Consider the following 24,003-nt stretch of genomic DNA (forward strand, 5'->3'; position numbering starts at 1 on the left):
ATAACTTAATTCACATATTTCATCTGGGAAAAGTGTTGAAATTACTTGGAAGTCAACCAACAACTTTGGAGATTCCACTGCAGCTCTATTTAAATTGTGCACATCTGAGGGATGTAACATTTGTATTTAATATCTATCTATCTTTCTATCCATGTAGCTATGCATCCACAAATATATTTTTCTCCCCAGTGAGAAACTGTACACACAATATTTCTCAGTCTTTGTCCTCCCACTCTCCAAGCAGGCTGCAGATGCTGAACCTGGTCTTCATTCCAATACAGCAGGAGGTCAAAGTCTCAAAGCTCATTAACACACAATATTACCTTCCACACCCAAACCACATTGCATTGCTCACAAACAGACAAAGACAGGCAGAGAATCCTCTTTAGTCACTTTATTAAATATACATCGAGTGCCCTAAGTGAGGCAACATTGGTGTCAGAGCCACATTAGTAGGGCAACATGAAACAGATGCTTATGTGGTGAAACCACATCCTCCTTAATCCTTCACTGCTGGTCCTGAGAGGAAACAGAAATCATATAGCCTGGAGGTGTGGATGGGTGAACAGCCCTCAACACGAACACTTCTTCACACTGTGCTCTCACCTTTACCACACGGCCATGAATCAAGTACGGCGACCTGATGTCATTCTGGCAGTTGGAGTAGCCCATGCCCAAACCCAAACCTGCACCAAACGAGACGGGCCATGTGCGTCCTGAGGGGAGGACAAAAACATTCATTCATCACCCAAATGACGAGAGCCTACTTCTTTTTGCACTGATGACTTACGCTTAAAGAGAAGGACAGAGAAGACGATCCCCACACCCAGGCCAGTTACTGCAAAGGAGAAAAAAAATAGACAGCATTTACAACACGGCTTCAGTGACTCAACTCAAGCACTGAGGTGGCGTCTGGAAGTTTGATCCAGTCCCATAGCGTCTGGCGCAGTGGATGCAGAGCAGAAGTCCAGAATAGGCTGACTGGTTTTGGAATCATGCACCTTTCTATACAGATCCAGAATTATTATTATTATTATTTTTTTTTTTTAAACGAACACCTTTCATCAGCACAACTTCAAGAATCTGGACCACTAATATTCACTGTGATAGATTAGCTGAAAAGACTATCTGATAAAGTGACATATTAGTTTATTGATATCCCAGCTTTAAGTGACTAACGTTAGGTTATGCTAGGGCCAGGGGTCACCAACATGATACCCACAGGCACCAGGTAGCCCCCAAGGACCACCTGGGTAGCCTGTGGACCTGTACTGAAAATAGCACACCAGTGACATGAGTCATTTTTTTTGTTGTTCATCAAAAAGAAATTGTGCCACTGACCAGTGAGCTGGATGTGTTTTTTTGCAGCTATGCATTTTAAATCACATTTCTATTGGTGTAAATTTGGAAATGCTATTTTAATATATATATATATATATATATAGGTCAAAGTTCAGTATTTTAGCATGACTAAACCTAGCATTCATGGAGACAAGCTAGCCGGTGCAACGACAATTAGCAGGTGATTTACCCTAAACAATTAGAGCAAATTTGTTCTTATTTAAAAACATAAAATATGTAGCTCTGAAATCTAAAATCTGTCGTGAACAGATAATATTCCGCCTGCACTTGTCTTGAAAGCACTTGTTTTCCATCTTTTGTTTGGCCATTTTTGGGCAAGGGGTTGGTATAAATTTGCCCGAAGAGACTGGTGGCATAGTTACTCATGACTCCAACACAAAAGGAGGGGACGCTTGCTGGCCTCGACTGATGCACCAACACACTGGCAAAGCATTCTGGGATTTGAAGTATTAGTGGCGCATCCGCTACATATTGGGGGGCCAGCTCTAATACACATTTGATATGGTCCTCCTGTATGCTAAATGCAAATGTAAAGGGAGCGCTTGTATATTTTAATTAGACAATATTTTATTTATGATTGTATTGATATTATTTGAATGACTATTTTTATGTACATCACTTTGTTACAGCTGTGGTTGTTGTTAAAGTGCAACAGAAATAGAGTTGAGCTGAATTAATGTCTTGTGTTTTTCATCATTAGTTTACATACAGAACAATGATATTTTTAGTGTGTTTCGAGAGATAAACCACATTTCTAGTTTAAGTCTTGAGCTGAAAAGGTTTGGGAAACCCAGCTTTAGATCCACCAAAGTAAATCTGCTGTGATGAGATCCCTAAATGAAAACACAAACAGCAAGACATTGCTCGTGAGGAAGAGGAAGGCAGCGACGAAGAAATAAGAGCACACAAAATACTAAAAAGGTGCCAAAATGGGTGTGTGGAGTTGAGACAGAGGCCAGTTCAAGAGGGTGCACATGTAGGTAAGAAATACAGTGCTGCAGTGTCGGTCCCATGCAGTGCAGCCGTGAAAACGGTTAGGCAGTGCCACAAAAAAAATCCCCATGCTTGTTTTGCCTCGGACTGGAGAGGACCTTGCATAGGAATGTGCAGGCCACATCGCACCCAGTGGCAGGCCAGCCAGCACAGAAAACATAAAAAGAGCCATTTGGGCCCCTCTTAACTCTTAATTGGATTCAGAGAGCTATGCGGCATGACCGATGTTGTTGAACCAGAACCGTTGGACTGTTTTCGATTACCCAGCTTTAGAAAAGTCAAACAAGAAAAGCTCATCTTCATTATCTGCCCAGATCAAAATTAAACCATATGCATCCTTTTCATACAAATATTTTGCTCAACTTAAGACCATGTTTGGTTCCACCTCACTCTCGCTTTGCTCTCATGCCAAGCGCTGATTTTCATAGCGATACTCGCAGGAAAATATCAGCGCAAATCAACATGTCCCTTTGAATCAGTTTGTGTTCCTCTGACTATAGTGAAAAGATTCGTGCGGTAACAAAAAATACACAAGCCTCGGGCCTGAAAACCCTCACCCGGTTCCCAGTAACCTATTGTCATTAGGCTTTACACAATCAGGATTTTTGGGGCTCTAAATTTGAAGACTCTAAATTTCCTGCAGGTGTGAATGTGAGTGCGAATGGTTGTTTGTTTATATGTGCCCTGCGATTGGCTGGCAACCAGTTCAGGGTGTACCCCGCCTCCTGCCCGATGACAGCTGGGATAGGCTCCAGCACTCCCCCGACTCTTGTGAGGATAAGCGGCTCAGAAAATGGATGGATGGATGGATAAATAATGTATCTTTGTTCCTCTATTGATGCCAGTGAGGCATAGTGATAGAACAAATGAATGGTCTTCTATTAGATGGCAGGAAGTAAGTACAGTAATTGGTTTATCCACCTTTTGTGAAATCTTTGTTTGTTGGTGTGCCGTGAGATTTTTCAATTGTAAAATATGTTCATTGGCTCCGTAAAGGTTGGAAATCACTGCTCTAGTCAGATCGTGTATTCTAATCAGTCAGGTCAAACCAACATTACATGACAGAAATAATGAGTGCTAACTTATTGCAATTAGCTTACTTCACCCACACCGAAACCTTAGAGCATGATTCGACAGAACGGCGGCATGTTTACGTACAAAGGTTAGTGCTACCGCTAGCTTGCTAGGCTACATAACATTTTGTTGCCTGCTTGCGAGCCGTATCGTATTAAAAGTATGGGAACATACCTCAAGCTAGCCTCAAACAAATATCCTCTCCTGTCCTGAGCACCAGTGAGCACCAACAGACGTTTTCCCCATTTTGTTCTTATAATACAGTCGGCCGAGCCACTCTTGTCGTCGTCGCCACGGTAACGAGTGTATACGGTCGCATTTGAGTTGACAAGATAAAGCCCAATGATCGTAAAAAATGGGATGCGGTGGTATCGGAATACAATATTTTATTGCAGTAGTCTGACATAGTGCAATCTTGAAAGACGAAATTTGTCTTGTAGTCTGATCCGGGCATTACGTGTTGTCTGTCTCAGACGTGTTGTCTGTTCCACACCATTGACATGTTTTTTTTTTTTTTTTTTAAATAAATTTATTTGCCGCCAGATATTTACAGTACTACGTCAAAAGACACGCGACAAGGCTAAAAATAAACTCGCTTTTGGATTCAAATATACTGCGCACGATGGCGACGCGGCGTAAATTTATTTTGCGCAGCCGATCAATGACGTCATTGATCGAATCGGCGAATGATGACATTAAAGCCGATCAGGATAAAATGCTAATTATCGGACGATACCGATCACACCGATGAAATCGGTGTAAAAGTCTTATTGTTATACTTTTTTTTTTTTTTTTTATTCTCTCAAAATTCCACCAATAATTTACTAATTTTCAATCCCGGGAATTCACTTTAGCCAATACCCTAGACAATTGCTCTTGGATATAAACAAACAAACAAAAACCTATGAAGTTACAAAACAAACATAATTCTTTCTGGCATATAGTTGGACTGTATGTAGCCAACTTAAAGATACCGACATCATTTCCGCAAATTAATTGTAATTAACCAACAGCATTAGCAGAACATATGCTACAGAGTTGCTAGGCCACAAAAGGCACTTTCGCACAGCTGGCAGCTTGCTGGAGTTCGCTCAAAGAATGCAGATGTTTTCCTCCCGGCAAGAAGCCTATTTTATTGTGCTGATGGTGGTGTCACGCAGAGTCAAGTGGATTGTTTGCCAGCCTAAGTATTTCACCATTTTCCATTTGTCTCAGTGTACATTGCGCTTGCAATTCCGTCTCCTTCTCGCTGGTCATGGCGGTGGGACTACGTGAAACTAGCCCGGCATCATTTACGAGAACGATAGTTAAACACCGGGACGTCCAGGAGATTTGACCTGGAGTCTTTTCAGAGGCAAGAAAGAGTTTATACAAGCATCTCTCATCCAGGAAGAATGAATGATTCATTCTTTTAATATATATACACACTGCTCAAGATAAAGGATACACTCCCTTTGAAAAGTAAGCTCGCTATTCATTTCTCATCAAACACAAGAGCAATTCTCACAATTTCAATGATGATTAAAAAAAAAGTATTTCTGCAATGTTGCTTTGTTAGACTAAAAAATCTATATGTAGTCATTTTAGCACCATTAAATCAATTTGTAAGTTTACATTTTTTTCTGTTCACATTCACAAATCTTTAGCCTAATAGTATAGTTGCCTAAGTTATATTTGAACGTTTGCTACAGAAAACACACACACACACACAGAACAACAAATGTAATAAATAAGAAGAGACCAGTTGCCTCAAATCAACCTTGGCAGATTAGCATGACCTGGATGATTGAGAATCTACACAAACAAAGAAAGCAGTGCACATTAGTATTTTTATTGATATTCAGACAGATGAAGTTATTAGGCAAGAAAAAAAATCTTCTCAAATGTCATACAAGTCTAAATAGAATTAACCACCATTTACTCGGGGAAAACGGTAAAACCCGGTCTTTTAACTTGAATGGCAAAGGTGTAATGCAAAGGGAATTTCTGTCATATTATTTCCCCACACATCTCATTTTAACATACATTGACGATGCATATGGTGATGCTTGATTCTTACTGTTTTGAATGAGATCGTAACTTCTAATATATCTTGTTCTCTTAACACCCTGTGTTGAAGCTGCTTGTCCTTTTTCAATAAGTGTCAAAAAAGCTTAATGAAAAGCAAAACATTCAGAGTTCGTTATGTCTGGGCTGATGTCTCACGGAATGTCACGCAAAACAACCAAACCAACTTCTGCTTACTACTTTAAAAGCATATAATTTCCACAAAACGTTTTGCAGAATTCTGAAGTCCATTTTAGTAGCTCAACTGTACCACTTTTCCAGAAACTTCCAGATCAGCCCACGATGGCAAACGCCAAACTATTCTTACTTGGACACTGTATAGGCCTTAATGTTGTCATTATTAAAATGTGTTGATTCATTATCACGAAGTTAACACGGCAAACACAGACAGCAGCACCCTTTTCAAGCTTAGTGCACATCGACGGCAGCAACAAGCCACGTGCTATTGTCTCTCGCGACAAGGAAGTATGCATGCGATTCATATTAGATCAGAGAAAGACTATGGGGTTTGCTTTGGCCTTGAACAACTGCGTGAGGTATAGTAAAGTTTTGATTGCATCCAGTGTCATCTGAGATTAGTTGCACATTGCTTCTCTGTGAGGACACTTAAATGAGCCGAGCAAGCACCATCTGGAGGAAGACCCCCATTTGAGGGCTGGACCTACTGCAAATAGCGCATATGAACTTAATCCACGATGCAAGGTTGTCGAAAGAATGTGCATTTTAAATTAAACTGACATCAGACACAATGGAGACTTCTCCAATCAGTCTCCCCCTCAAAAAGCGAAGTCATTGTTTAAAATGTTAATTTTATGGCAAATCAGGCTCGACTTGCTCAGAGTACACTGTTTATTAGTTTCAAATGAAGTGGGATGAATTAACACTATATTTCATCTCAGTTTGGGCTGTCATACACACCGACACATTATCCTCTCCAGAAAACTGAATAATGCGAGGATAAAACATTGGGAACATTGTATTGTTGAATTTAGATCTTCATATCGAATTCCCGAAACAAAATACATTTTTCTATGAAGTTGACCTCAGGAAAGTGCCTCACACACACAGAGTGGTCAAGCCAATGTCCCGCTAAAGGGCGTCACGTAAAGCATTTCGCTCGAGCACAAATTAATTCGCTGCTAACTCATACACAATACTAAATATTGTACAGTAAAGTGACGTTTGCAAAATGTGGAAATTAAAGTTTACCGGTTTTCACTGTGGTGTCTGCTAGGCACCGATCCCACTTCCGTCCATTCTCGTCCGCCATGTTTCCTGTTCCCGAGATATCGCGAGAAGTTAAAAAAATGAAGGAAAAAATTACGGCCAATGGAAAAGAAGAGGATGTTAACGTTACTATATTAGTAATAGTAAAAACGTCCTACTTATTTTAAATAATTCTGTAATTTGTGTGGAATCTTTAAGTAGTTTATTGATCAAATAAAGGAGTTGTGTAAACTGGAGTGCACTGCTGTACTTGGCTATGAGCAGCAGAGGCACTGCTGATTCCATCTCACCCAGTTTGATATCTATAGAAGCACATCATGTCAACTATGGGATGTTGAACTACAGCCACACTATGGCAACTCCTCCAGGTGGCATTGCTCAATTCTGTAATATACTGGCAAATGGATGTGCTAACCAGTCGTCCACCGTGCCGGCCAAACTTAACATAATAAATATTATTGTTATTTTAAGTTAATTAAAAATATATAAGAACATAGCCAGTCCTACTAATAAACCTGAAATTGTGGAGTCTCCAAGTTCATTTAGGTCAGCAGTATGGGAGTATTTTGGCTATCCGGTTGAGAACAAAGATGAAAGTTGCGTCGTCAAAAAGGCCCAGACTATTTGCGGTTAGTGCTTCAAAAATCTTTCCCAAGCCAAGTCAAAGATGTTCATGCGCCTTCAAAGACACCATTCCGAAATAAATTTAAGTGGGGCACAAAAGGAAACACAGGCACAGTCTACTCTGACAAATTTATGTATTATATTTATTAATCATATATATTATACATTTAATACGTATCACATTAGCATGTCTGCCTAACAGTTCAAAGGTTGTGGGTTTGAATCCAGGTTGCTGCCTTCTTGTGTTGAGTTTGCATGTTCTCCCCATGCTTCCTTTCACATTCCAGAAACATACATTTCAGGTTAGAGACCCTGCAAAGAGATTTCAGTGATTTGTGATTTCTAAATACATTAAATATTTTTGAAGGTAAGTGCTGAAAACATGTCCACCGACTGAAAAATTTTTTAGTACTGAGTTGTTGAAATATACAGTAGTGTTAAACTGTTTTTCGCCATTTCAGTTGCCAGGATTTTTTGGGCATCGTTAAAACCAAGCCCAAGTACGCATTTGGGCTTTCTGACATGGCTCAGCCTTTCCCCTCTATGTAAGTACTGAGCACTGCCATTCCATCAGTGGCTATCCAAGGCAAGTGTGTATTACTTTGTAATAATAATATGGCCATTCAGCTGAACAGGACGGGTTAAAAAAAAAAAAAAAAAAGTAATAATAATCTGCCCCATTCCTCCAGCTACAGTTATCCCGCTAGCCTGGGGATTTGCATCGGCTTTATCCAATAAATCACTGCCTCAGTGGGTTTTGTGTCATGTGTAGGCCGACATAACTTGAGATTCACTCTACGGACATTTGATCACATAGCCTACTGACCGACTACGAACTTTTATGAGTGACAGGTGAAGGCCGAGCAGCGTGTATTTTCAGTGCATTCAACGGGCACGCCCACAGTGACCGACAGCTGAGAGAAGGTCTCTATTTTTCATAATTTTGGAGCCTAATTTTATATCCTTACGCGTTACTTATGGCTACTAACCCCCGTGCATCGAAAAACAAACACCTTCAATTTGTGACAAAGCGAGTCGCAGCTTCCTCAATCTAGTTAGCGAGCTAGTTGTTAGCTTAGCTGGGTCAGTAATCGAGACACGAATCGAATCTTAACTTGGTGTATCGTTACAGTACTAATATTTTCAAAGTGAAATATGTATTTATAAAATAGATAAGATACATTTTAACGTGACTCTGTAAATGAGAAAAATAAGCCAAGTGAATGTCCAGTATATATTATAATGTTTGTTCGAACAGTCTGTGCTAAACTTGTCTGGATGTGTCAAAAAAAAAAAAAACATAGTAAATGCACAATTTAAAACGTATTTCCGTCATTCACGTCCCGACTATGAAAGGCTACTGGAAAAAAAGTCTCGGATTTGCAAGAATAATGTTGGTCTATTCCAGTGTGTGAAAGTACAGTACATAAACCCGAGCGCACCAGTGCACCACTCCTCTCTGGCCATACTTGGCAATGCCTTTCTTGCTTCGTCGCTATTGGCTGGAGCCGAGAAGGCCCCGAGTGACCCGGACATGCAACCGAGGCCCGTTTTTCTGACTGCCGCCTCTCCTTCCTGTAAGACCGGTTGAGGAAGTGAATTTCGCTGACAAGGCTGGGTTCACTGAGGGAGAGGCGAACAAAACATCTTCCGCGGGGGACAGAGGAAAAAAAAACAAGAAGCAAGAGGAGCGGTCTGACAAACCATTCAAAGGCTATAAGGCGTACAGTCACCGGTGAAATCGTGCCCCCCTGCCCCGCTGAGACCGCCGCAGACATGGTAAGGGTCGCGCGGTGGAAGCTGAAGCGAGAGGGGGAACACTTTTGCTGGGACGAGTGGCTAACGGCTACGGGGGCTAAGCTAGGCTAAGCTAACCTTAGCAGTAGGTGCTTGCTGCTAGTAACCAGAGATGGACAGCTGGAGTTGGTCCAGGAGTTGCCATTAAGTTCCGTACGCGTTACTTACCGGGGCCATTAACCTACGCGAACAAAGACATTTAAATTGTGGCAAAGCGAGGAGCAGCTTCCTCCCACTAGTTAGCGAGCTAGCGTTTAGCTTAGCTCGGTGCCCCGTAGGCGTAAAGTTAGCACAGGATGTTTTGGGATTTGACACAAGTTAGTGAAGTGAATTTGAGAGGAGTCCCGATATAACACACGCTCAAAACTCAGTCCTCTGATCATGTACCACCCACGCATACGCAGTTTAAAAAGCCGAACGTCGTGCCCGTTGCTATATTAAGACTGACTGCTCCCCTATTCGCTACCATGACGAGTTGTCAGTCTCAATTTAGTTAGTTGGTTAGTTTGCTTGCAATTTTCTTAGTTTTTCAACTTTTGTCAAAAATTTGATCTCACCGACTTTTCAGACCAGTCTTATTTTTTGTTTAGTTGTCTTTTATATGTCCATGTTGCAATCACATATGACAATACTAGCAATTGCATTTCCTCTTTGGGCAGCAGTAGGGCATCTGTAAGGACTTGGGCATTGGAACCAAAGTTTGACAGTTCCCACAATGTTAACAAGTTGCTGGAGAGATGCAAGTCTGCGTCCTGACTACTGTCGAGGTGCCAATGAGAGGCACTGAATCCACCCTCCACGCCCCCAGCTCAAATGGTTCAGCACTGTTTTCGTGCCCCTTTCACCGTCACATGTTTGCAATCACATTCTCTGTGCTGTGTGCAACATAAATATGTAGTAGAGTGTGAGTGAATTTCCACCTACGGGAATGTGAGTGCGAATCGTTGTTTGTTTCTATTTGCCCTGTGATTGGCTGGCGACCAGTTGAGGGCGTACCCCGCCTATTGCCTGAAGTTAGCTGGGATAGGCTCTAGCATGCCCGCGACCCTAGTGAGGAGAAGCGGTACAGAAAATGGATGGATGGGAATAATAAAATAATAATAAAATACATAATAGATTAAAATGGACAAGGCCAATGCACCACCATTCCCCGAAGTTTTCACTTCCATGTGGCCTAAATTGGCTATTTCCCAAAATGGCACAAGCAGGTGTCCCTTTTCCCCAGTCACCCGTTCTCCACGGCCTCACTTCATCCATCCTGCTGGCTCAGCTCCCCCCTGACCCCAGAGTTGTTGCTACGAACCAGTGTTTACTCAAAGACGGGAGCATTGTTAAACACAACGTCAAAAGGGGCGCAGGTGTCTGATGGGGCAGCCTGATGCATCGGCTGAGAGCGATTTTAAGATGAGGCCAAAAGAAACATTGTCATGAAAATGACATTACCTTGAAACAAGTGTTTTCTTAAGGGTCAACTATAGGGGAATTTTTTACAGGAAGCAGACCCCTCCCTCTGTGATATCTTTGACCAGTGGCCAGCTGCATGCGTATACATTTACAAGGCACTCTATTTCGTCAGTATGAAACAAAATGAATGAATTGTGTTTGAAAGATTAAATGCGTGCTTATGTTCCAGTGGCACCAGGGTTCAATCCCCGGCCCCGCCTGTGTGGAGTTTGCATGTTCTCCCCGTGCCTGCGTGGGTTTTCTCCGGGCACTCCGGTTTCCTCCCACATCCCAAAAACATGCATGCTAGGTTAATTGACAACTCTAAATTGCCCGTAGGTGTGAATGTGAGTGGGAATGGTTGTTTGTTTATGTGTGCCATGCAATTGGCTGGCAACCAATTCAGGGTGTACCCCGCCTCCTGCCCGATGATAGCTGGGATAGGCTCCAGCACGCCCGCGACCTTAGTGAGGAGAAGCGGTTCAGAAAATGGATGGATGTTCCATTGGCATGATTCTTTTTTAAAGTTAAATTTTACTTGGTGCACCTAAAGTAGGGCTGGCCAATTGACATTTTCTTGATTCATTGTTGAAAATTAATGATCAATTCTTTTAAATAAGGTTTAATAGGATGGTAAGATCTCTCACTCATGTTGTGAACACCATTTACAATGCTAGAGAGAATAATGCTGCCTGTAGGTGCATAAAAGTAGTGGAACCAGATTTAGATGATCATATGCTGCTATAGGCCCGCGACATGGCCGAACGTTTCTGCAACTAGGATTCTGTTGGACACTATATTTTCTGCGAATCGAAATTTGAATCGCAGGTGAACAGCGTTGGAACGTCACAGACGTAACTGCTCAAAAATGTCATTGTCCTATCACATGAACTTCTACAGCAAAAATGTATGGGTAAGAAGCAAGATTGAGCCGGCCTCCGCCAATTCATACCAATACCGTGTGTATTCTATGTCTCTGTGTGTGTGCGTACACACATATACCTACGACGTACATGCATATAAAAGTGTTGTGGTCTTGTCTCCTTATAAAATAATGACCCGTTGTGCTTAAAATCTAGTTTGTGTCGGCTATATGTAGGCATGTTGCTTTAACCGGGGTTCTACATTTCTCTCTCCTCTTCCTTTTTACAGTATATATATATATATATATATATATATATATATATATATATATATCTTTTTGGCCGCGTAACCCATATGACCACATCACAAGAAAGACACTGATGATTGGCTAACTTGCTAGTTTTTTAAAGCGAACGTAATGTCTCCAAAACTGTGGCTGCACTGGCTGTAACTGGGTTACATAAGAGGCATGCATTAATTGCCCGACAACAAAAATAGAGGTGAGAACGATTGTGAGTGGCAGGACACACATCCTCACTTCGAACACACCTCGCCTGTCTGAGCATCGCTTCACTATCAGTTGGGCGAGAGTCGACCCTCGCGCCGTCTTCTGTCTCCCCAAGCGCAGACGACGCGCCACAGTTGGGCTGGGAACAGCTGCCGGCGGACCTCCACTTCGCGCAACTGCGTCCCACTCACCGGCGGCCGCTAAAGGTTTAATGGCCCAACAATATGGCGTTTGACAAAATTTGTCATTAAAAATGTGTGTAACAACTTATGATGGAGTTGGGTTCCTACGGCAGCAACGTAACAAATTTGTACATAAATTGGAAACTTGCGTAAAAGCACTAGTTAAGTCATGATTACAGTAAATATTTGTATGAGAAATACTTTTTGGCCATAAATACTAAACATTCAAATGAAAAAAAGAGTAATTACATTGGTAACTAAGCATACCTTGTGCCATTTGACGACGTTTTCTTACGCCGCCGTGGAAACTAGTTAATGGTGGGCCGTTTGCAACCTTGTCATATGTTGGAACCATCGTAAACTGAGGACAACAGCAAATCTCTCGCAAAATATCAGTTCATCAAGCATCAGGATTAATTGTGGGCCTGTGTTTTAGCTTTCTGTGGCTTTTTAGTCACACTAATTTGAAAAGATTGGAATCTTGTATGATTTCTCACGATTTCAGAATATCACGCGATACTTCCACTCACGTCACACAAGCTCAGTCCAGCATCAAAACATTTACTGTGTGTATTTTTATTTGTATTTGTATTTTTGAGACACAAAAAGAGGCATTAAAAGAACCCCATGCAAACAACTTAGAGGTTGAACAATGTTCCAGAACGGATTGTGTTAATCAATAGAGGTTCCACGGTACTGATAAAATCTGTGAGAACTGTTATATCTTGGTTAGAGGCTACAGGATTTTCTTGTCACACATAAGGTTGACTGTGTGTTACATAGCCACCTACAATATGTCTTCCTCCACATTCCCTAGGGCTTTGTCTTGTGGCCGGTCCTCCCTGTTTTCCACTTCATATTTAAATGGAAGAACCCCTCTGGGAGAGACTTTGCTAAGTACTCTTCTTTTCTCACTGTCGTCTTAATAGATCCTTTCCATTCAGCTATCACACAACTTTATTATGTCCCTTCCCAGAGGTACAGTGGTGCCTTGACTTACGAGTGACCAGCTTACAAGTTTTGATATAGGAGCCATTTACTGACTTGTGAGCAAAAATTTGACATACAGGCACTAGATAGTGGCAGCAAACTCAACTTACTTCATAACAACAGCAGTTTGGCAGATGGTGAACTATTCTTTAAAAAGAGGCTTCAAGCTTTTTATTGCCACTACCAGTCGAAGTTTACTGTCTAAATTAACATTTAAAAAAAAAAAAAAAAAAAAGATTTACACGTCGTGTGTTTAAAACCACCACAGAACTTGGCCTTTGGAATGTTGGCTAGCTTATTGCTAATACACAATGCAAAATGCCATAGATGGGTTCAGCAATAGCATCAATAGTTGCAGTCTCATAACCTTTTAAGCAGTGGATATTTGACCACAGACGGAGTGGCAACACATGTAGGAAGACACTACAACAATACTTATGGGTATATATTCCTTCCTCTGTGAAAATTGACTAATATTACTGCAGCTTACCAAGTCAGTTGTGCAACTCTTCTTTGTGTGTGTTTCTATGTTTGTATTATGCTGCCCTGTGATGGCCAGGGCATGCATACCAGAAGGACACAATGTAGGGCTGGAACAGATTAGTGGCATTTCCGTTTTTTTCAATGGGGAAAGATGCCTTGAGATATGAGTGTTTTTGTGTGGTCACGTAATGAATTTAACTCATAAGTCCAGCCACCACTGTATTTTCACTTCCACTACCCATATTTTCTAATTGAGATTGAGTAAAATTGAATTGAATTAAAGTGAGATTAATGTACTTTTTAAAAGATTTTATTTACGGGTGTAGCGCCTGATGGTGTAACGGTACACACAGCTTACTTTCATGCAAGAAACGTGAGCTTGATTCCCACTCAGTGACTGTCGGTGTAAAAGTGAGTGTGATTGGTTGTCTGTGTCTAGAGAGTGGTCTGATGTTATCGAAGGGACTGTTGGATCGCTGTGAACAGTAATCCTTATTAGTCATTAACTTTGTCTGCAATACAAACAAAAGACAGTCGTAAAATGACTATATTGGAATGATTACACTGGATTCCCCGCTAGATAATATAAACAGGAAAGCCAAGCTGCGTACTGCCTCACCAATAGTTGTTTATGGGAAATCTTGACCACTTTATTCATGTCCCAAATAAGCAAACACACATGAAAAAAACAGCAAAAATACTCAAATGTGACCTAAAAAGGAATGGACTTCACACTGTATTCATTAAACTACACTGGTCACGTTTCAACTGTTTTGCTTTGCATCTTCACCTAAAATTGTTCGGCCAAACAATTTTTTTTCCCCTTTGTTTTTTTTTTTTTTTTTTTTAATAACAACAGTGAAGCCTAGACCACACTGAAGGGGTGCTTATGAGGATTCAACTTGCTATTTAATTGTTTTACTTGGAAAATACTGTGACAAGACATGAGTGCTGGTCATGCTGAGCTGAAAATGTTCAGAGAGCACTGTAACAGGGCAAGAAGTGCTTGGCCTGCAAGGGTGTGTGTGAATAGCTTCTTCTCAGTAATCAGGGTTCTAAACACTTGCACAGAATGTAGCTGGTCTTTTATCATCATTCTGTGCTGAGAATGAAGTCATTTATTATGAAGATAACTAACTTTCCCCTTAGTCAATCAAGTACAATTTTAGCCTGCCGGTAGTTGTGGTAGCACAATGAATGCCTTAAAGGCAAACAGAAGACGAAGGCAGTAGGGTTTTAAAATTGCTTGTGTTTATCTGAACATAGCCCTAAGTCTGATTTAGCCAATTTTGTGTATTTCAGAGTGAACAGCAATTAGACTGTGCCCTAGACCTGATGAGGCGTCTGCCGCCTCAACAGATCGAGAAGAACCTCAGTGACCTCATTGACCTGGTGAGTTACTGTCTGTGCCTTTATTTTCAGATACTGTTTGTGCCTATATTTTCAGATCTTTCCCCTCTGGTTGGTGGTCTCGGGTCAAAGTTTTAGAATACTGTAAAAGTCATCTCTGGATCACCCACAAAGTTATTAAACCACCTGTTATTAACACGAGAAAAAAACAATATTTGAAATCTTTCAAAAATTTATTTGTTTTAGCATTTTAAAGAGGAATGAGGCATTTCAAACTGAATTAAACTTTTTATGCCCAGATTTGAGCCAGCTTCTTTAAAAAGAAAATGTTCTGTTCAAGAATGCAAGTAAATAACTTTCATTTTTCACCTGGTTATTCAAGGTTAAAACTGACCTTTTTACACACATATTGTAGCCAGCAAAGAAAATATTCTGTTTCAGAATGCAAGTAGAACTTGACACATGCACGTTGTGGTCTACTACATTTGTTAAGCACTGTACTGATGTTTGATGACAGGTCATAAGGAGGAACTCGGGGAAGAATTTGAAGTCTAACCAAAACAGACACTCTACTCCCCAACATACCATAAATTATAACTGTACTGAGTAAGAATATTTCAATATTTTTTATAACCTGCAAAGATCCTCAATAAATTTTGAAATTATTTTTTGTTGTTGAGGTGGCACGGTTGACGACTAGTTAGCTCATCTGCCTCACAGTTCTGAGGACCCGGGTTCAAATCCAGCCTCGCCTGTGTGGAGTTTGCATGTTCTCCCTGTGCCTGCGTGGGTACTCTGGTTTCCTCCCACATCCCACAAAGGTTGGTAGGTTAATTGAAGACTCTAAATTGTCCATAGGTATGAAAAGGTATCAAAAGAATCTAACTCAAGTCATTCGTGTGATTATTTAGACAAGACTTGAAATAGCCTGTTGAATATGCACGCTACTGAATGTCATTTAAAAGGCTTAAGTGTGTTTTACTAGAGCAATCCCTGTTGAGTGTATTAAATGATTCTAAAGAAAATCAAGTCACACTCCCGGTGTGACATCTTGTTTTCTGCAGATTACATTCCAGCTGCCCCCCACCTGCTCACCTTATTTTCCCCCTCACCTTTGACCTCTCGCCCCCTAAGCATCAGTGCATTTCTCTCACCCCTCTGTGTATGGTAGTTAGTGATTATTATCGTTGCTGCCAATCACGTTTTTTGGGGTCCAACATAGCTGCCTGTAACTGAGCTCCGCCATCTTGGCTCCATCTCTCGTATCGGGTACTTCAAGTCACCTGAAATCACCTTTCTTTTCTGTGCACCCTCACTCCCTTTCCTTTTCTTGCTCAGCCCATTGCCAGGTGTGTGCATTTGTGTGCATGTTGCTGGGAATTTGGGATCTTTTTTTTTTTTTTTTAAAGGAAAACAGTGCCTCTTTTGTGTTTGTGCAATGATGCAGTGGACATCGAGGGTACATGTCAGTCTGTGAGAAGTAATTTGTACCCCCTTATCCCCGAGATATAATGTTTCCTACTGATATTTTATTCCTCCTCTCCTTATTAAGGGAAGCTGGAATGTCAGTACGACATTCAACCATTCCTTGCCTTAAATGGAGGTATTATTTTCTGTTTTGTGTAATCTTGTTGTTAGATTCCTGGGAGTTTTCATTTGCTTTTTAACTGTCTGTTTGGCCCTTGCTCTCTTTAATAGAGGCAACCACGTTGTAGTATTGATTCTGTAAAACATTGTAAAGCTTTTCTCTTTGTATTTATGTCCAGGTGCCCAGTCTGTGTGAGGACCTTCTCTCCTCTGTGGACCAGCCCCTTAAGATTGCCCGGGACAAGGTGGTGGGAAAAGACTATCTTCTCTGTGATTACAATCGGGATGGTGACTCCTACAGGTAGAGAACATAACTACAACACAATCATGGGTGAAACAAAACATCTTACAAGGCTTAAAACAACTACAACTACATACGCTCAAATCACAAACTTGTATTTATATAAATATCACTCAGAGATATGAGTGCAGTAAATGGGATTGTATCTGTTAAATTTAAATGCTACTACATGTGTGCAATCTGAATTAGTTCTGGATAAAACAAAATTTGTCCCTTTCAGTTTTTTCCCTGCAAGTTCATAAGTTTGGTTCGTATCAGTATCAAGACAAAACATGTACAGTAACAATGTTTTCTGGGGGGGATGCCTATTGTACATGACAATTTTTTTCATCATTACATTTTTTTTTTTTTTTTTTCGGCGTTAAACATCAACTGAGAAACTGATACAGTTGAAACTTAATCTATAGCTAAATACAGTAGGTTGCAAAATGGTGAAAAATGTCTTTTAAATCTATAAAAACTAGATCATATTTTACATATATTTATAGATGGACACTTTCAATTGTCATATGTGTGAATTTGTGGGACTTTGCTGAAATCATGAATACAAATAATATTTAGGTCTGTCATATGCAGCCATAGTACGGTAATCTAAATATTAAAAATTATATTTTTACATTAATTTTGTAACTACCTTTAATCAGCTTCTTTCAATGACCCCCCCCCCCCAAATAATACAATGTTGAATTAAATAAAATATTTACTGAATTCATATTTCCCATGATCCCCAAAGTTTGATTTACTTCAAACACTTTACATGTTGTACTTCGTGGTACTTTAGATCTCCGTGGAGTAATAAGTACGACCCTCCCATTGAAGACGGTGCCATGCCTTCAGCTCGGTTGAGGAAACTGGAGGTCGAAGCCAATAACGCCTTTGACCAGTACAGAGACCTGTGAGTTTAAATGAAGTAAACACACACACACACACTGTATATACGTTCGCACTCGACTCCTTAATTTGTTTGTCTGTAGGTATTTTGAGGGTGGTGTGTCATCAGTGTACCTATGGGATTTGGACCACGGCTTCGCTGGCGTTATTCTCATCAAAAAGGCTGGAGATGGCTCCAAAAAGATCAAAGGGTGTTGGGACTCCATCCATGTGGTGGAGGTGCAGGTGAGTCCCTTAAAGTTCACCTGTTCTCCTCTTGTAAATTAAACAACAGAGGTGTCAAACATGCACTATTAAGTGAATGACGATCTGTTCATATCTGTTAACGTGTTCAGGAGAAGTCCAGTGGACGAACTGCTCACTACAAACTCACCTCCACCGTCATGTTGTGGCTCCAGACGACCAAAAGCGACTCTGGTACCATGAATCTGGGTGGCAGCCTCACAAGACAAGTACGGTGTAAAACTTGAGCGCAACCGACTCGACCTGCTGACCCGCTGCCACACATCAACTCACTTTGTTTCCTTTTCACAGATGGAAAAAGACGAGACGGTTGGAGAGTCCTCACCCCACATTGCCAACATCGGCCGCCTTGTTGAAGTCAGTATGGCTTCGAGCAGGCTGATTCATGAACCATTTTTACCTCCTGCATAAAGCTGAGACTCACTAATCAATGTTCTTTTGCTGCTAATACTCCCTTCAATTTTTGAAATGTTCTTGCAGGATATGGAGAACAAGATTCGCTCCACACTGAATGAAATCTACTTTGGGAAGACCAAGGACATTGTCAACGGACTTAGGTAAGGTTCAGAAGGGGATGAGTGTGCCCTCGTTTTCCTTGAAAAGCACCAACAGTCGACAGCATTCGGACCTCCTATTGTTAACACTCGTCCTTTTTTACTGTTGTTTCTTAACTTGTATCTGCTTCAGGCTACCTTTACAAAGAGGCCAACCCTCATGAGTTCCTGGAATGCCCAGGAGTCAAAATCAGTTCAAATCCCAACATTACACACATCAAAAAGATCATTGTGATAGAAAAAGAACAAAGCGCTCTTCATTAGATGTGTCTGTATCTTAGTTTAGGTTATCGTCTATATCTTCTTCATCGTATCATATTGAAATGAAAGTACTGCGGTGGTGGGTTGGCATAATTCTCAGATGGAACTAAGGGCCAATTAATGTGTTCCACATGTTAGTCTTTAGTGTGCCGGACTTCCGTGTTTTCTTCCGAACAACATGTTCTTTTACTCGACTTTTAACTTTGGAGATGTGCCCTGTGAAGTGGCGGTACAAGAAGTAAATCTGCCGTCCAGTAAACTAAGATGCTAATCCGATGCTGTCAAGCAGACGCTGGAGCAATATATATGATATGGAGGTGCCCGCGATGATCGTCATGATAAAATTTACCATATTATGTATAAATTATTTGTAACATTAGACTTACATATCATACTGGACGACCCCTAGGTACCAATGTGAAATACGCCTTTGAGGAATTTTTTCGGGTAAAAAAATGCATATTATACACGATAATTTACAGTAAGCAATGGTGTGATGATTTATCAGTTCAGTTGTCCTGCCAAAATTTTATTTTTTATTTAAAGAACTCAAATGCCTTGTGTTACAGGCTGCACTGAATTGAAATGTGTGGCAAGACTATTTCAAAAACATGTATTTGGATGCGTGTCACTAATTGCAAGTTGTTACTGTAAAAAGTCTTATATTTGAGTAAAACATATTCCATGTTCAAGAAAACACTCCGACAGCGCACCTTGATGTCGACTAATAGGATTGCATATTGTGACCGGAGCTTCGCCCCCCGTGCTTGCCGTTGTCAACATTGTGGGTCGCCGTTGTCAAAATTTATTTATGCACACAAACCAATGTTTATCGAAGCGTTAGAGCATGAGTCGACAGAACACCGGCATGTTTACGTACAACCGTTAGTGCTAGCACTGGCTTGCTAGACTGCATAGCGTTTTGTTGCCTGCTTGCGAGACGTATCATATTAAAAGTATGTGAACATTGAATGAACCTCCTCTCCTGAGCACCGGTGACGACCACCACACGTTTTTCCTCATTTTGTCCCCCCCCCCTCCCCCCGCACACAAAATACATTGGCATGGCACGTTTTTTTCATCGCCATGGTAACGAGTGTATCCGATCGCGTTGACCAGTCACACGTTTTCTGGTTCCGGCTTTCTGACAGTGTTTTATTTGACAATATAAAGCCCAGTGATCGTACAAGACGGGACGCGGTGATATCGGAATACATCGTGTGGTATTGCCACTGTCTAGCCGAGATACGGCAAGATTTTATGCCAGTAGTCTGACAGTGCAGTCGGGAAAGACCAGATTTGTCTTGTAGTCTGATCCAGGCATTAGTCTTTGCATTTTTTTCAACCTTGCTTTTCCATTCTCATCTTCTGTCTACACTGCAAATGCCTCCCCCACTCCACCTCTTCTCTGTGCTATAGATCTATTGAGTCTTTGCCTGATAACCAAAAGTACAGACAGCTCCAGAGGGAGCTGTCGCAGGTCCTCACCCAGCGTCAGATCTTCATTGACTAGGTTCGGAGGTACAGCCAGGCATGGAGAGTGTGCACGTGTGTGAAAAATGTCAAAAGCTGAGCAAGACAGAAGCTCAGTTCTGGTGTTCCTATTCAGTTACTCACTATGTTCCTTTGAGAAAACAAAATACCAGGTAATGAGCCAAAGCAGTCGCAGCATGACTCTGATTAGTTCTTAATAGCTGAAATTCCTAAAATGACTAAGAATTCCACTAAAAAGTTATTGTTATATTCTCCTGAATTTGTGTGCATGTGTGACCATATGAAAATAACTGCATTGAATTTCTTTGTTTGGTCACAGTTGCCGCCTGTAAGGAAAGCACACATCACTGACTGTGTCTGATTGTTCTCAGCAGACGCTAAACTAATATTTAATATTGTATTTAAGTTTAACTTGAATGTGTTCATCTAGAATGCACTTTACTAACTCCTTAACTCACGACAAACCACAAGTACTCTTTGCCTTTTAAATGAGATACAGCTCCTCATCAACCACATTAGGTACACCTGCATAATATCATCATACAAGAGCGGCATATATAATAATAATTCTCAGTTTTGATTGACACTGTTATGAGATGTATTAATTTCTTATTGTGCTTCTACAGTATGTCGCAGTGGTACAGAACTGCACAAGGTGTTTCTAATATTGTGGTACATGAGTAGGGGCAAAGATACACTGTTTATTTTTCAAGTGATAATTTCATATTTCATTTTTACATAATTTCCCCGCTTTAACATTAAAGTTCATCAAACAAATGTAATTATACGACAATTATCTATCCATCCATTTTCTTGAGCACTTATTCTCAATCGGGTCGCAGGTTGCTGGAGCCTATCCCACCTATATTTGGTTGGGAGGCGGGGTACACCCTGAACCGGTCGCCATCCAATCGCAGGGCACATAGAAACAACCAACCATTCGCACTCACATTCACACTTCCGGGCAATTTAGAGAAAGACAAATATAACCCAAGTAAACATGAAATGCAGTTTTCAAGTGGTGATTTCATTAAGGAAAAATAATACCATTCAAAGCTACCGGCCCTGTGTGAAAAGGTAATTGCCCCCTCAACTGAAATCAAGTGTTTTCTATAACTGGCAATGAGTCTTTCACATTTCTGTGGAGATATTTTGGCCCAGTCCTTCCTTGCAGAATTGTTTTAATTCGGCAACAGTGGGTAGTTTTTAAGCATGAACGGCCTTTTTAATGTAGTGACACAGCATTTTAATCAGATTTAAGTCCTGACTTTGACAAGGCCACTTCAAAGTGCACTTCAGCTTGAGGTCACCAACTGATGGCTGAAAATTCTCCTTCAGTATGTTTTGGTAAGGAGCTGAATTTATGGTTCCATCGATCACAGCAAGTCATCCAGGTCCTGAAATAGTAAAGAGTCCCAGACCATCACACTACCACCACCGTGTTTGACTGTTGGTATGATGTTCTTTTTCTGAAATGCAGTGTTACATTTACACTAGATGTATGAGACACACCTTCCATAAAGTTCAACTTTCATCTCATCAGCCCATAGAATGGGAATCATGCAGATGTCTTTTTGTGACAGTATGATGAGCTTTTATGTTCTTTTTGGTTGCAGCGGTTTCCACCTTGGAACTCTGTCGTGGATGTAGTTTTTTTCCCCAAGTCTCTTCCTTATTGTTGAGTCATGAACACTGATCTTTAATGAGGCAAGGGAGGCAAAATTTAATGTTGTCCTGGGTTCCTTTGTGACCTCTAGATGAGTCATCGCTGTGCTTTTGGGGTAATATTTGTAGGCCAGCCACTCCTGGGAAGGTTTACTATTGTTCCATGTTTTCTCAATTTGTGGATAATTCCTCTCACCGTGGTTTGCTGCAGAAATTGCTTTGGTACCCTTTCCAGACTGATAGATGTCAATTACTTTATTTCTCATCTGTTCTTGAATTTCTTTGGATCGTAGCTTTTTATTTCAGCTTTTTGAGGTCTTCTGGCTAACTTGATTGTCTCAGACAGTTTCTAATTAAATGATTTCTTGATTGAACATTTCTGGAGGTCATCAGGCTAGGATGTGGACAGTGAAAATGTACACAGCTTATGAACGTGAACACACTTATTTCATGATTTTACAAGGGGGGCAATCACTTTTTCCCTACAAGGCCAGGTAGCTTTGAAGTTTTCCGTCCTTAAAAAATAAAAACACTATTTAAATACTTTATTTCTGATATTTGAACCTAGTGATGATACGTGGAACGGAAGATGAATGAATGAATATATTTGGTGATCTTAAAGTGGGGAAACTATGCAAAATAAATAAGCATTTGAGAAGGGGCAAATACGTTTTCATGGCACTGTATTCTTAGTTTTCTTGTTTTTTTTTGTACCTGATTTTGCCCACACTGACGGTGTTTCCTGCATGTGTTTCACCTTCACAGGAGTGTTACATCTCTGGCTGACAAGTCAAAGCAGGAGGCTCTCCAAAGCGAACTGTTCAAGGCGCTCAAACTGAAAAACCAAAGCTAGAGCTGCTGCTGTTCTGTCCGTTTCTCTCCGTCATCTCTTCTCTTGTTTCTTTCTGTCTTCTCCCTCACCGCCTCCTGCACTCTTGTTTCTTTGTGGAAAAAAAAAAAAAAAAAAAAAGAGAGAAAATGCTTCGCTTTTCTCCACCCCCTTTCACCTGTCCTGTTTTGTTGTTTTCATGTATCTCTACATGTTCTGAAGCCATTCACTCACACTCCCTTCCATGTTATGAACTTATCGATAGCATTATGGCGGTTAAAGATAATCTTGCAGTGCGAGGGTCGGCGTATACTAATCCCACCCCCCCCCCCCCCCCTGCAATGTCCTCAGTCATTTGGAACTGAACAATTTTTATTTCCTCTCAGCTGAGGAGACAAACATGCACAGGCTGTATGCTTTAGGTGGCATCATTCTCATCACATTGATTTCTTGCACCCCTCTGCCCCACCCTTGATTTAGTTGTCTAAATTGATAACTGCCCTTTCAGTCTTCCCTTCACACAGAGGCTTTTGCCTTCTGTGGAAAGATTTTTTACTCGTCATCTGTTCGCATGCATGTGAGCCCATGTGCGAGCGTGGAGCTGCAGTCAGTGGAAATATTTCCCGCCATAATAATACCCTCCACCCCTCCTTCTCCTCCCACCTTTCCACAATGAGTATCACATGACGGTTTAACTGCCACCCCTCTTTACAATATCTGTAACTCTTCTCTCTGCTCACCTTCTATGTCTTTGTTGGGGGTCACAGTTTTTGTGTCATTGGAAACCTTTGACCGTTTCCATTTTGGAGGGGAAACTTTGTATTTTGTTTTTGTTTTAATTTTGTAAAGCCTATAATTCATATTGTATTAGAGCCTCCAGCAACAATAAAAAGTAAAAAAAGCTATTGTTCTGCTTGTTTTTAGGAGAGCCGACATTATTGATCAATTGAATGTTAATTGAATGTTAATTGAAATGTTAATTGAATCTATTGATTCAAGCTAAATTAGTTTGTGGTGGAAAGTCTCACAACCGATTCTCCTATTAAAAATGAAAATCCCTGTAGTTGACCGAGGGATTGATGCAGATTTGTAGAGATGGTAAACATTTAAACATCCTAGTACAAATCCTCATCATGGACCAGAGCCTCAATTTTATTTGCAATGTACAGTACAAGTCAAAAGGACACTTTGCCATTCAATGGAATGAGAGGTGA

The 24,003-nt window shown here is 40.8% G+C and overlaps 2 protein-coding genes across 3 annotated transcripts; one reads left to right on the plus strand and one right to left on the minus strand.

The window, feature by feature from the left end:
- Positions 1-385: 385 nt before the first annotated feature.
- On the minus strand, positions 386-6,776 carry LOC133408974 (MICOS complex subunit Mic10-like). Of its 2 annotated transcripts, XM_061688415.1 has the most exons (4): positions 6,706-6,776; positions 791-838; positions 607-716; positions 386-519 (listed from the first exon to the last, which is right to left on the minus strand). In XM_061688415.1, exons 1-4 carry the CDS (start codon positions 6,764-6,766, stop codon positions 508-510), a joined length of 231 nt encoding a protein of 76 aa, XP_061544399.1. In that variant the 5' UTR covers positions 6,767-6,776; the 3' UTR covers positions 386-507. The 2 variants fall into 2 exon arrangements, with proteins under 2 accessions (XP_061544399.1, XP_061544397.1); XM_061688413.1 differs by having other exon boundaries at positions 386-716.
- Positions 6,777-8,905: 2,129 nt separating this feature from the next.
- capzb (capping actin protein of muscle Z-line subunit beta) lies at positions 8,906-23,694 on the plus strand. Its single transcript, XM_061688567.1, has 9 exons — positions 8,906-9,126; positions 14,917-15,006; positions 16,731-16,852; positions 17,634-17,747; positions 17,827-17,968; positions 18,079-18,195; positions 18,278-18,343; positions 18,467-18,543; positions 22,726-23,694. The coding sequence occupies exons 1-9, from the start codon at positions 9,124-9,126 to the stop codon at positions 22,811-22,813; spliced, it is 819 nt and encodes a 272-aa protein (XP_061544551.1). The 5' UTR covers positions 8,906-9,123; the 3' UTR covers positions 22,814-23,694.
- Positions 23,695-24,003: the final 309 nt, after the last annotated feature.

The sequence above is a fragment of the Phycodurus eques genome, chromosome 10 (genome assembly GCF_024500275.1).
Source record: "Phycodurus eques isolate BA_2022a chromosome 10, UOR_Pequ_1.1, whole genome shotgun sequence".
Taxonomy (NCBI): domain Eukaryota; kingdom Metazoa; phylum Chordata; class Actinopteri; order Syngnathiformes; family Syngnathidae; genus Phycodurus; species Phycodurus eques.